General features: G+C 35.1%; 1 protein-coding gene across 4 annotated transcripts in view; it reads left to right on the forward strand.

The window, feature by feature from the left end:
* The window catches only part of LOC145683714 (uncharacterized), a 145,916-nt gene that overhangs the window by 21,300 nt on the left and 109,166 nt on the right, over positions 1–15,450 (forward strand). For all 4 annotated transcript variants that reach the window (XM_081755170.1, XM_081755167.1, XM_081755169.1 and 1 more), the window contains 2 exons: positions 2,918–2,995; positions 5,443–5,490. In XM_081755170.1, coding sequence (XP_081611296.1) covers positions 2,918–2,995; positions 5,443–5,490 — 126 coding nt within the window. The remainder of the gene's footprint in view (positions 1–2,917; positions 2,996–5,442; positions 5,491–15,450) is intronic.

A 15,450-nucleotide genomic window follows, 5' to 3' on the forward strand; every position in this document is an offset into this window, starting at 1 on the left:
GAGATGCAATATTTAAATACAGACACAGAAGAATATATAGATTATTAGTTGCTGATTGCTTAGCATTTAAATTATATTTTCTAATATAAAATTATTTTAGTAAATGAATTAGAATATTATTACAATTATAATAATATATTTTAAAAGTGACAAAGACGTTTTATGATATTAATCTAGTTTTGATTATGTCTCTGTAGTTCATTTATGTCCAACCCACATTAATTAAACAACAATATACTGAAATAAAATAATTATTTTCTCATTTATGCTCAGCTGATATTGAATTTTATGAATTTGGATTCACCAGATAATATATATTTAAAAAGTCATGAAATATTTTTAATGGTTTTGTCATTGTCGAAAAGCAAAACGATTAATATACATATCTAACTATAACAAATGTTAACCTAGGATTTACCACGTCACTTTAATTAAGACCCAATAATATGGAAAGTAACGGAGTTCAAATTTATGTCAAGAACCGAGTATTTTAAGATACATCAATATATTGAAAAAATATTAGATGTAAATATTATTCGTTTCTTTCATTAATACATATCTACAAATATTTTCCGTTATTCTAATATGAATTTGTACCATAAATCGATCTATGCCAATGATAAAATGAGGAAATTATTGAAGAAAACCTCACATGCTCTCATGACTACAAACTTACAAAAGCAAACAATGTAGAAGATACATGGAATAGGCTATACAGCATGGAAAACGAATAAACTATATTCAACACATACGTTGAAGTGAGTTACTTTATTCCATTTCGATTGAAATACCAACTCTAAGGATAAAGGTATGGATAGAGTTCAAATATTGTTTTAAAAAGCTCCCTCATAAACCTGTTTTCCTCATCAAAGAACATACATTCAACTACTAGAATATAATAGAAACGGGATAGAGACGCTTAAAGTACGATGAAATCAAGACAAATTATCATAGTTATGAGGAAGGATACATATGAGTTACACTGTTCATTGAAAAGGTAACGGCACATTCTATATTTTAAGAGTTCTTTGCAGTAACTGACATAAAAATTTAAAGAACTTAAAGGTGTTTTGGGTAAAGATTCTAAATATAAAATATGTTGAAAGTACCAAAAGTAGATATGAGTCTCCTCTGCACCGAACACTTGAGTTGTATGAGTTGAATTCTTTTTTGTAAATAAGGAAAGAATAACTAAACTGATTATTGTCTGTTTTATGCATTTTCATGGGTATTTTAAGGGTTTGTTTTCGATTTTCTTGACTCTAACATACAAATCAATAATTTCCAAACTGAATCCAAGAATTTAGTAACAACACAATTTGTGTCATTAGTTTTATAATATACATTCAAGGTATAAGAACGTATTGGACTGTATGTATGAGGGTTTCTGTCGGTTGATCGATTCTTTCTAGATATGACGTCTTGTTCTTAGTGACAAAGTAGTCACTCAATGCAGTTTTCATATCCTGCTTGTTGAGATGTATCGTAATTTTAGGTGTATTGCATGGACCGAAACTTGAGATAATCCGAACGTTCAAAACCTGGATTATATTCAAAGTGTAGCAAAAGTTTAACCATTTAAGGTTGTTATTCTTTTCGCTGCTTCTTTCGAGCCGAATCTGATTTATATTCATCCAGTTGTCATAAGCTAGGCTTTTCGTTCAGTAATAGAGGATATTTTGGAAGTAGTGTAGCATTTATTCTCTGTAACTGTTCTTAATAATGTTTAGCATTAGAGGTACGACCGTTAGAAACAAACTCGAAATGATTTACCACATCGTAGTTCCATCGCACACAAAGCAAGACTTAGTAATCCAAACGACAGTATTTCAAAATCTGTTGTGAAGTTGACTCGGGTCCAACGAGTTTTTTTTTTTTACTTTCGTTTGAGGAAACAAACATCATGAAGATTTTACAGCAGTCATCGACTCGCATCTGCTCTCCTCTGAGATTGATCTCGAATCGACTCTCATTTTAAAATGCGATAACTCTTATGTTGTTTTTTCAATTCCGTAAACGTGACGCACAACATTAAACTGAAAAATGCCGATTTAACTTGACAATCGTTGTGTGTTGCTTGATGGATTTTCCTCAATGGCGTTTCGTATGACGTAAGAACCTGTTATTTCGTAGCAGCCGAACCTTTGCTGAACTTCAACTTTTTACATTATACGAAAATTTCTGGATTCTACGAGTTGCTCTGCCATCTTTTACTTCAGCTTCCATTTTACCATGACACATGTTATGGACTGCCGCAGCGTTATGTCCAAGTTGGTATTTGTAAACGGGCAACTTGTGTAATAAATATTGTTCTCCAGTAATTGTTTCTAAAATCTGTTTGAAAATTCTGATTGAATGGTGGCCTGCTTCTTAAATAGTACTTTTGGTACGCGACCTCTTTGGTCAGTTCGTGTTTACGTAAGTCCATCACAGCTTATACATGAACATGCAGTTCTGGTTGTGGAGAAGTTGGAAGACTTATGCCTTTGTGTTATGATAATAATAATACTCTTACTTCTTTTGTTGACTAAACTCACATCCATAAATACATTCAAACATTCTTTTATAGTGACGTACGCTACTCTAAAGAAGGAAACAGTTCTGGGAAATGCCAAATCGAGTTTTGATTTTTTGAAAAAAGAAATAAAATTTGAACAAAAATTTTGGCACCGGTCTGAAGCATATTGTTAAGTTGTCAGACCAACGTGAGTATTATAAAAATAAAAGCTATTTACAAAGGAAGATAGGGGTAATCTATAAGGGGCGATAGTATTACTGTCAAGAAAAATGTTGTTAGCTTCTTTTAAAATTGAATAATAGTTTTAAATTTCTGATTTAAGAAAATATAAGAATCAATTGTAAGAAACAAATTAGTCTTAAATAGAATTAAATATGTGTACATTAATTCATATTCTAGGAAACCCAAGATCATTAGAGCAGGTAGAACGACCGAGTGAAAGCCCTGAATTTCCCGAAGAAAATTTACCTTACACAGGTATAATTTTAAGATATTTCATTTTAACAAAATTTAGTGTTAACTTATAAGTTAAATGTCGTATTATTCAAAAGACTATGAAATATTAAAAACTAACAATTCGTCAACTATGTAACCCGTAATGCAACTATCAACTATGCAATTTAAATTTTTCTTCTACATTTCTACATTTGGAAGGCATTTATTTAGAGTATTCTAGTCTACTCTAAAAATATACCATAGACATTTTGAACCGTGCAAAGATTTTAATACATTTTTAAAAGTAAGAAAGTTTACTAGGTCCAAAATAGATAAAAAGCCACAGTAGTAATATACCTGTGAGACACGTGTAAATCAAGATATTTCAGTAAGAGTTTGCTTCATCATCATTTATTGATCATTGGGTTTGCGATTCGAGAATTTTTGTATTGCTAATTTACTTTGGTTTAAATTATTAGAAGAGACACTTCCATGTGTATTGATTATATTATTGTCTTAATTTGTAAAGTCATAAATGATTCAATATTGAGATTTTTCGTTGAAAAAATGAAATGAAATTTTTGAGTTTTACGTCCCATGGTTATGCCGGCTAGTCTAAAGGAGACGGTGATTGTGAGTAATGAATGAATTGGTAGAATGAAGAAAGTGAGAGGAAAGGGGAGAACCCCGAGAAAACCCACGCACACGGTGTTTGTCCACCACAAAGTTCACTGTTTGAACCCGCGACCCCATGCACCAGAGGTGAACGCTTTACCACTGTGCCAGGCGGTCCCCAGATTTTACGTTGAATACGTGATAAACGATTATCAGAACAAACCTGATTAAACTTTAGTTTAATGCTATATGTAAATTTTGTTTCCATTCGATAGACTATTCAGGAAAAAAAATCACACTACACTCCCAAACTACCAAATTTGCTTCTACACGAACATGAGGAAGACCACTTGCTTAAAATGGACGTCCATTTTGAGCTTTCTGAATTTAGTTCTAGGATTAAAATTTGGTATTGATGAATTATCAAGCTGTTTTGCTCGTTGCCAATATGATACTAGCTACGAACTAGCTACGATAACTAGCTACGAACACATGAAGTTTGTAGCGTACGAGGGATTTGCACACTTTTTGTTTTAGACCTTACATATGGAGCTCCATATATTTGGAATTCCCTGTGAACATGAACAACTTCATACAAATGAATAATAAATAAATTAAGTATCAATATTAAGCTTACTGAAAGAATTTGGAGACAATTTAGTAAACAAGCCACCCTGTAGCATTTTTTTACCTCGATATTTAAATATGCAATCCTTGCATGGAACCCTGGCACAACCAGAAACTCCTTAATAAGAGAAAGAAAATCCATTGAAATATATCTCATTAACAAAAAATATTTTCTTTTACTTTAAAACAGCTGTGTTTAACAGAACTCTCTGAAACGAAGCTGAAATAGAGTTAACATTACAGTGTATGTTACAAAATCCTTAGGAATATACAGCATGTCCGTAAAACGACTATCATATTTTAAAGTAGTATTCCATCGCTTTGGATAATCGTATTTAAACGAAATTGGTAACATTTGGAACTAAAAGCTCAAATATTTTTTACTATGTCTCATAGACATAGAATGTGGTCCCCACGAGTAGCAATGCAGATATCATGACGATATCCCATTCGGGCCATACCCGCTTTAACATATCTGATGAAAGGACTGAATAGCAGCACTGATACGAACTGGCACTTCTTGCAGGTTTTGAGGCAATGGGAGAGTATAGAAGCCTGATGTTGAAAAGTTGGTTTAAATGCACAGACTCTCCGTGCTGTGATATTCCGAAACCCTTCAGCTTCGTTTTTGTGGGGTCGCCATAACTCCTTAATACTTATTCTTTGATAACAACACAGCACAACGAAAGGAAATAAATTTACGTTACCACATTATGGCATAATAGTACGGAAACATAAAAGATTCCCAATTGACCTCCAGCAGAAACGGCAACTGCCTGGTAAATATTCAAAAATGTATCCACATCGACTGATTACAAAGTAAACATCAGTACTTTCCCTGTCTTTGGTCTCACCCATTATTAACATTGTTGCCCATTGTTGACATGCACAAAAATGTTTGAGTTTTTCTTTCAAATGTGAATAATTTCAATTAAGTACGATTATGCAAAGCGATGTAATACAACTTTCCAATAAACGTACTTATAGAAAAACAAACTAAAATGTTGCAATTTCATTTGTTTCACAAAAAATGAGAACAAAACAATCTAAGAGATATCCTAATGGAGTTACTAAATGAGAACTCTTTTGTTTCGGATTGTTAGGATTCAACACTGAATAGTAAATAAACTTTTTAAGTAATAGATAGGGAAAAATGTTCAAACAAATAAACACATTTTATCACAGAGAGAGTTTGTAATATGAATTATAATAATTTATTTAATTTATTATTTTCGTTTTTTTTTCAGAAAGAAGCAATATAGAGATACAAGGAAGAAAATTTTTCATACCAGAACGTAAGATTTGTTTTTCTTGATTTACAGTAAATTTTACATTTATGTAGATGAAGAAGTATCGTGTACTGAATTTGCTTTTTTACACTGAAAACTAACTATGAAGGTCGCTCGAGTCAATCCGGGATTAAAAGAAAACAAACAGAAGAACAAATTTCAAAGTGTAGAAAGTGAAAAGTGTCCATAACGACATATTACATACCCTTGCAATTTCAGGACAGATTATGCTATGATTGTCCAGGATCAGTAGCTCCGAGCGCTGAATCTTCTCAGAAATGAATACCGTAGGCTGTGATCCACCACGACGACATACTGCACTATGTAAAAAGTGCTTTTGCTTTTATTGAAGAAAATGCCATTATCTTTTGATTGCAACTTGTTTTAGACGAAATATTTCTTAGTCTTAGCTATGTGATTGATGTTCTCACAATCAGCATTGGAGTACTTGATTTGGTCTTCTAGGAGTTGATGTGTTTCTGTTTTCAGGTAAAGCTGTAACCCAAATTACAGATAGTTTTGATGTTAGAAAATAGTATTACAATGAAGCCAATCATTTTTCTTGAAATCAAAGTTTATGACTAGATGTATAGAAGGCATAATCCGATCACAAGTCATCGAAGTTGATTCGGATCAACGTCTACCAGTACGTAACTCAATGAAGGATTATTATGCTAACGATAGTATACGTTTCCATACTTCTGAATATCATAACCATGCTGTCTTTCTGAGTATTGTTTAAATAGAATTAACTGTTACATGGGAATTATGTTTGGCTAAAATTTAAGTAAACAGTAAAGACACATATTTTTAGTCAAACATCTCACTCAAACAAATCTAAGAGTATACTAACACACGGTATTATAGACAGAAAACTAAGTACAATAGCAAGGTAGTAAATGTACCTCAGATATAGACTAGTACTGACCCTTGTTTTGAAATTCATTAATTGAACAAGAAATGTATAACTTTTGGAAAAATGTTCAAAGTTCTTCTTCTAAATTTCTAGATGTTGATATTTTATTCTTCTATAACCAAGGGTTTAGGATACATCTCTGTTACAAACAGGGTGCAGTTTTTATTATAGTGTGTGGATATGAAAATTTAGACACTGATGTTTCTGTAGACAGTTGGAAAGGCACGAGAACAATTATGATTAGAGTTTTGTGTTTGTATGTAATATTATGTAAGTGTTAAATTATTATTAAATTCTTAATAATGGCAATAAATTGTGTTGAGAATGGCAAAATGTGAAAGTATAATTATATAAATATTTCTCGCAGAAGAGATAGGAGAACGATATAGAGAACAGAAAACTATAAGCAAATTTTCCGTTAATCGTTGATCAATATATTGCATTGCTTGACAAAGATGGCCAGGAAGGTGTTATTGATTTTCTGATAGATAATTTTTTCTATTCTTCAGCTGTACTAATTGAACCTTGGAATACCCTTAGTCTTAGATGATACATCAAAGGTAATTCACTTTGTTAGACAACAAAAGGAATCACACCCAAAAATTAATTTCATCATATTCATGGTAGGTAACTCTACCGACAAACTTTGGGAGATGATGGAAATGAAGAAGAAAAGTTCTAATAAACATAGGTCGAAAAACGTCTCCTTTCAAAGTTATGATTTGCCAAAAATTCGAAAAATCGCGTTTCGAAACGCCCTGCCTCACAAAGTATAGGGCCTATCCCAAGCGGTTTAAGGAAATACACAGGAACTATCTAAATATCCATGTTTTCCATCCTCCGTTATCAGTGAAACGAATGCGCCATTAGTACTTAAAGGAGTATGCCTGTACCTTAACGTCCCTTTTACAGTTCATTTCGCCAATAACGGACCATGGTATAACATAGGTATTTAGATAGGGCGCGTACTAGTTCATGTGTAATTCCTTAAACCACTTGGGATAGGTTCTATAGTTTCTGAGGCAGGGCGTTTCGAAACGTGGTTTTTCGAATTTTCGGCGGTTCATAACTCTGAAAGGAAACGTTTTTCGACCTATGTTTATTATAACTTTTTTCTTTCGTTTCATATATACACGAGGGAGGTCCACTATGTTATCTACCTAGACAGGAAGAGAGTAGGGATGGTACCGAAACCGAGACGGACTTTTATATACCGAGACGAGACCGAGACCGAGACGGACTTTGAAATACCGAGACCGAGACAGACCTCTATAAATCGGGACGAGACCGAGACGAGAGTTAGGTCAGTCTCGAAAGTCTCGGTCTCGTCTCGAATATTAATATTACTAGATACTAAAATTGCCTTCACTCAAAATTTCTTTCGTTGCTGTTAGATAATATAAGAACGGTTGACTGATGTACAGTGGCGTATTTAGGGGGTAGGTATCGGGCTCAAACCCCTCCCGAAATAAATTTGTGATCATTTTTTGCATTGCACGTACAACGCAAATGTTTCTTACTCGTTCCTCAAGCCTCTCCCAAAACAAAATCCACTGCTGATGCAAATAGAGTTTTCTCTCTTTCTCTTTCTCTCTGTCTCTCTCTCTGTCTCTCTCTCTCTCTCTCTCTCTCTCTCTCTATATATATATATATATATATATATATATGGTCGCGGTGCCCCGCAGAGCTGCCCTGCATAGGTTCCCGGGGCCCAACTTTAATTTTAAATGGAAGCAAAGGGTGAGTGGTACCTCGTTCGATAGATCTTTAAAAACTAAAAAGCGTTGTGGCAAAAGGTCTTTCATATCGGGCACTGTATTCAGAATGGGCGCCAAGACATGTTGCCTCTATCAGATACAGTAAACGTGCAGTACCACTAATATGAAAAGGGTTGAACATAAATGAACCGAACAAAAACTCAAATAGAAAATGTCATGTGGCACATCGATTGATATTGTCGCGGAGGCTTCCAGGGCCACCCTTCATGGGGGCCCAGGGCGCAACTTCAAAATTGTAAATGGAAACATGGGGTGAGTGATATCTCGTTCGATATATCTTTAAAAACTAAATAGTGCTGTTGCAAAAGATTGTTCATATGGGTCACCGTTTTCAAAATTACCACCAAGACATGGTACCTGCATCAGATAAAACGTCCAGTATCACTAATATGAAAACACTAGAACAAATATTCGAATAGGAAATCACAGAGTGAAAGTGCCATAATGGAAAGGAAGAAATCTAACTCCTAGAAAATTATCACTCCAACCTCACTCCGTAAGTGAGTGAAGCGGGAAGGATCGGTGAAATTACAAATGAGAGCCTTAGTTTTTGCGAATTGTATCTACGAAACAAAGTTATTTGAAATGTGTTTTTATAAGGAATAAATGTCTCTGTAATTGGATAAAGTCAATGAAGAGCTAAGAATAGAAGTCAATGGAGAGCTTTTGTGAACGCGGCATTGAACCTCCGGGTTCCATAGGCCATAGAGTTAGTTAGTTAATGGGATAAAGTATGTAAAATTCGTGTTAAATGGATCTTCCATTTTGTTTGCAGGCCATTGCAAAAATGAAAAACAAATGCAAAAATGATGCAAAAATGAGTCAATTGAAATGCGAAACAAATTTGTCGAACAATGCAATTTTTGAACAATGTTTACAAACGTTGGTTTTGTTCAACAGTCGTTTGCATGATATTGGTTCGCTTCTTTTCCTTCTATGTCTTCTTGCATGTGACAGAATATGAGTTTCACTGAGATGCCCACAGTTACATTCCGAATAACTTTCAACGGTAATTTCAGTTGTGATCCTTAGTAACGAAACGGTACATACTGATGCAGATATGTCTCAAAAATCTTGCACGCAATGCGTTAAATTATCAGGGGCAAAGAGTTGGGTAAAATGTTGTTAAACTTGAATTTAACCTTATTTTTATTCACCTTATTTCACTTTATTTTTATTCATTATAGTACCAGTCATTTGTACAAACAAGTCTTTCAGATAAACCATATCTATTGCAAATAAAAGTAAGGTTCTCATTTGAGATTTTACCATTCATTCCCGCTTCACCTACTTACGGACAGAGATCGGAAAGATAATTTTCTATCATTTCCTCTTTTGCATCATGTCAATTTCACTTTAATAATCTTTTTCTCAGTTGCATTATACTCCAGCCGTGAAATGATAAATACCCTCTGTGCTTTCCTATACGAGTTTTATTCTGTTCATTTATCTCCAACTATTTTCATATTAGGGGTCTTGTGGTACTGGACGTTTTAACTGATACAGGCACCATGTCTTGGCGGCCATCTTGAATACGGTAACCGATATGAAAAATCTTTTGCCACAACGCTTTTTACTTTTTAAAGATCTATGGAACGAGGTATTACTCGTCCCATGTTTCCATTTAAAATTTTAAAGTTTGGCCCTGGGACCCCATGAAGGGCGGCCCCGGGAGGCGCGCGATAACACCATTCGGTGTGGCCCATGGCATTTTCTATTTGAGTTTTTGTTCGGTTCATTTAGGGTTTAACCGTTTTCGAGATATCTCCGTGGAAAGATTAAAATGGGCCATTCTGTGTATATATATATACAGCCGCGGACCCAGTATATGATCAAGGGAGGGGCTAAACCATGGTTTGCCGCTTTATCCAGTGTAAAGAAAGTAAGATTGAAGCCCATTTTATCCAGTGTACACCTGAGCGTTAAGGGGGGCCTATAGTCTCTATAGCCCTCCCCTAGGGTCTGCGGTATATATATATATATATTAAAATGCTGAAATTTTGTACCAAGTTGGGAAATTCTTCTAAATACTCTGCAATACCACTAGAAAAACAAGCAATGTTGCTAAAGAAAATGAAATGAAATCTTTGAGTTTTACGTCCCACAGTTATGCCGGTTAGGCTAAAGGAGGCGGTGATGATGAGTAATGAATGAAATGGCGGAATGAAGAAAGTGGGAGGAAACGGGAGAACCCCGAGAAAACCCACGCCCACGGTGTTTGTCCACCACAAGGTTCACTTGGCGGGGCTGGGATCGAACCCGGGACCCCAAGCACCAGAGGCGAACGCTCTACCACTGAGCCACCGTGGCCCCAATGTTGCTAAAGCAAAATAAAGTTGTATTTTCTCAAATTGCTCTATGTAAAGTATTACATATTTCTAATTTAGTTATTTATTAAAACCACAATAGCCCATACATTATTTAGTGTAACAAAGGACAACACAGTATCACTAACATCAACATTTTGGGGATCTCTAATAACTCAAATGGTATAGCCGGTGCAATGCGTATCAACTGTATCAGCGTCAAATACTATGATCATGGAATAATATATTTCGAATGAATGAAGGAACAAAGTTACAAGAAACGAAAAATTTAAATGTTTCTAAAGACTTTACTTCGAAAACACGCTGACATATCACGTCTCATCATGTAGATGCTTCCAAAAGACTTAAATGCTTATAACGCCATTTACAACGATTGTTATTTCAAATCATTTCAGAGATCCAAACACATTGGTAGTAATTGTATACTGCTTATAATTACATATTTGTATTAAATTTTTATAATGATTACTGCTTTCCTTTGCTTCTATAACATTACAACAATAATGTTATAATTTTGGTGGTTTTAATTACAAGTCGCAGTTACATTATTTTAAGCAGTGTTGCCCACTTAAATATATTGCTAAATATTATTATAAATATGTGCAAATAACGTAGATAAACTGCAAAATATTTTAGAATTACTCGTAATTTGTTTTATGGTACAAGAATGCTTTCAAGAGACGACGTTTTTCATAGTCATAGCTACTTATAATGTTAATGTTTAAGTCTTCGTTCCAGCAATACATGTAAATGCAACTTGTAACTGAATTTAAATGTAACTGATAAATTTTCAGTAACACTAGTTGTTCCCCCTAAACCTTAGGCCTGGTGTACACTTTATATTAAGACCGTGCTTAATTAAAAGCTCTAATTACACCCTAATTACATTTCACTTGTTTTAGTTTGATCACGGACCACCTCAAACTCGGTCCATACCATATAGCTATATGCAATTATTCAAGGACTTACAGTTAGTAATACACAGTGTACATTCGTGCTTTTTTTGTTTTAGTTTAACGTCCCACAGTTATGCTAGGGCGGCTAAAGGAGACGTGGAGCTAATGATTATAGTGGAATCCGCACCACTTCAACACCATCGTTCAACTTTATCCCTACCGGAATTCGAACCGAAATCAAGCGTGCTAGCCGCTATACCAAATTGGGGACCTCACATTGTGTTGATTTAAATCAGTCAGTCAGTGTTGCCAGATTCGAAGATTAAAAAGTAGCGTGTCTGTGCTCCGAAAGTAGCGAATTCGAACTATTTGTAGCCCAAATATATAGAAATGAATACTGATGGTACCAATGAAATAATTTAATATGAGCTGGAAGATGTGCTGCACGTATTGCAAAGGAAATCATGATCGACGGACGGAAACAATTCTAGAGTGGATACCACGAGACAAAAGCAGTCTAGGAAACCTCCGCATACAAGAAGATGTGACGAAATCAAGCACCACTGAGAAGTTACCTGGAAAAGAATTGCCCAAGTTAGATAGTTGTTGGAAAAGACTTGAAAAGACCTTCATCCAGCAATGGATTGATAATAGTTGATTATGATGATGGTGATGATTTTATTAAATCTGGACCTCGGAGGTAAAATAAACCAAGTCATAACGTCGTAATTTTAGAGTAACGAAAGACCGGTTTCTCAACTAAGTCCTATAGTACTGTTTCTGAAACTTATTAAGTAGTTACAAAGTAGTAAGATGCTTTCAGACTTACATTATTACACCACTAGAAAGAACATAGTCTATTAAAACAGTATTGTTAACTCAATTTCAACCAAAAAGTAACTTAGCATTGTCTACCTCTTAAGTTCAGATATATATAACTTTTACTAGGTAGGGTAAAAATGAATCCAAAATTTAATGAAAATCATAGAGCGAAAAAAGTATTTTTGACTATTCAATCCATCATGTTGCGGCAAAACTACGAAAATTAATACAAAAGAAAACTAGAAAGTTAAGAACCACTTGTTTTGGCGAATGAGAAAAAATAGATATAGATAACTCGAATTACCTATATACTTATATAATATGTATGTTCAAGTTTCGCAAGTAATTTTCAATCAATATAAAATTTCAACGTAATGAACGCACTATTAGTTTTCTCGAATAAAGATTACATGCACCGTTGAGAGCTCAGGAATAAGATTAATCTATGCTACGGCACTGGATATGTGCTTACGTAATGCATTACGACCTTATGAACTTGTATAAGAAAAAGAATGCACTTAAAATGAGACGCGAACTATGCGAAACATCGGACTTTGAATCTAACTTGTTTTGTGATCCAACTCGAGACCTCACATAGCAAAGATGAGTGTAGTAGCTCCCACAACAAGGTTCATGACGTTCGTGTTATAAAGTGTCAATTAAACACGGAGATGTGAAACGGTAATAAAGCATTTCATCTATTTGAAAAAAAATACGTATATTGTAGTATTTCGCATTTACCCTATTTGTTAAGATAATGAACGTTATATTCAGTTTTTAAAATGACAGTCAATGCAGAATGTATTAAATAATAAATGAGAAATTGTAAAATTTTAATTTCGGTACGATTTAATAGACCTACATTCGTGCTGCTATGTGTTGCGTTATCCGTTAAGAGGTATTGAACAATTCTGATTCAAATAAAGGAAATAAACTACTGTATAGTACTGGAGTTAATTTCATAGAGTTTAATTGTATAGGCAGTTCTGAGGCTATATGAGACAAAGTCTATTGCTGAAAGTGAAATATGGGTTACTATTAGGGTTTAAGGTGATATATCCACTGATCATTGAACCTGGAATACACACATGGAAAGCATTAGCACTAGCAAATTAGCTATGAAGAGGTACACCATATCATAATTCTAAATCAAAGTGAAAGGAAAAAATAAGCGGAAACGACAGACTATACGAGAATAATACTTTCACTATTTTAATTTCACATTATTTATTTCGAGACTTTCGAGACGAGACCGAGACTTGGTACTCGAGACCGAGACCGAGATCGAGACAAGCATCTGTTGAGCGAGACGAGACCGAGACCGAGACGGTGATTTTTTACTCGAGACGAGACCGAGACCGTTATTTATCAACCGAGACGAGACCGAGACTGTACAAAGTCTCGTCTCGTCTCGTCTCGATACCATCCCTAGAAGAGAGGGACGAAGCATAATGACTCCCAACCCGCACGCCAAACCCACTGCAGTGAACCTCGCTACTTAGTTTGGGTTAAGCTGGAGCATGGCAGTGACCCTGAGCAGAGTGTTAATATTACACCGCGTAGTGCATGTTTGTGTAGCGTGAGATTGCAGAACTTTGAGCACCCTTCGGTCATCAAGTTTCCCAGTAAAGAAGGAAAGGAAGCAAAGATAATTCACGAGCAGCTGGTGAAAGTGTACCTGGATGCATCAGAGTCAGAATGAAAGGTTAAATACTGGTCAAAGTAATTCATGTGGCGACAGGAGTCCATTGAGGATGACCACCGCTCCGGGAGACCCACGGATGCAGTCACCGCGGAAATCTGCCCCAAAGTTGAGTACATGGTCCTGCATGATCGCCTTATGAAGACCGCCGAGATTGCAGCAGAATGTGACATATCCAAAGGATTCCTCCTAATGATTCCGCATGAACACTTGAGCATGTCAAATGTCTGTGCTCATTGGGTCTCCAGAATGCTCACGCCTGCGCAAAAGCGGTGCCGGATGCAGCTGTCCCAAGACTTTTTGGACTTCTTTGAGAAGGACCTGGACAAATTTTTCACTCAACTGGTGACAGGAGACAAAACCTGGTATTCACCATTGGGATCCTGAGAGCAAGTAGGAGTGTATGCAGTTAGAGAACATGATTCCCAGTCCCTGAAGAAGCTCCACACGCAACCTTCTGTTGGGAAGATTTTCGAGTATCATATTTTGGGTTTCCGAGAAACTTCACCTGGTAAAGTACGTACGTCAGAAGACGACAATCACTTGTAATGTATATGCTGCCTCTTTGTATCATTTCAAAGATGCCATTCTAGAATAACATTAGAGAAAGTTGGCCAACGGTATCCTATTGCTCCACGACAAAGCATTATTACACACGGCCCAGAAGATTCAAGCTGCAATTTGAGATTCTAGTTTCCAAGTGTAAAATCATCCTCCCTAGAGCCCCGACATGATCTCTAGTGGCTATTTCCTCTTCCGAGACCTGAAAAAATATCTACCAGGAACCGTTTTTCGTCAGACAATGAGGTCTAACAGGCTGTTTGCCAGTAGTTTTCTGGGTCATGACATAAACTATTTTTCTCTCTGGGATTTCTACGCTGACCACGAAGTGGTGACGCTACATAGACCTATATGGGACTACATCGGAAAACAGTGATGACCAGGTGAACTTATCTACATTCCTTTCTGTTTATGGAGATAACTTATTGTACGCCATCATTTATATATATATATATATATATATATATATATATATATATATATATATATATATATATATATATATATATATATATATATATAAATATGAGTATGGCTGAGATAGCATAATTTATCTTAGATAATTTCTCTTATTATCAATTGAAAGAAATAGAACTGTCTTTTGTTTGAATTATTATCAGAATTCTCAGAGACACTTAGGTGATAGTTTTCAGTTAAAATACTAATTGATTTCACTATTTAACAAACTCTGACGAGACAATCCTTCCAGCTTTATATTATAAATACGAAAAGAAAAACAAACTGGAATATTCGCTTTCCTTCAACAGTTATTGCGTGGTCTAATGGATGGACGGAAGCCGGTACTACCTGTTAAAACGTTAGAGATTCTCTCAATAACAAACACGTTTAGATAATTACGAACTTTATATTGCGGATACCAAATTCAAAAAAATCTCTTTTGTTCGAAAGCTAACGCATGAGAAAACGAAACTACGGCAGACGTATAAACATACCAATATTTTAA

Source organism: Thermobia domestica, chromosome 4, assembly GCF_964235325.1.
Source record: "Thermobia domestica chromosome 4, izTheDome1.hap1.1, whole genome shotgun sequence".
Taxonomy (NCBI): Eukaryota; Metazoa; Arthropoda; class Insecta; order Zygentoma; family Lepismatidae; genus Thermobia; species Thermobia domestica.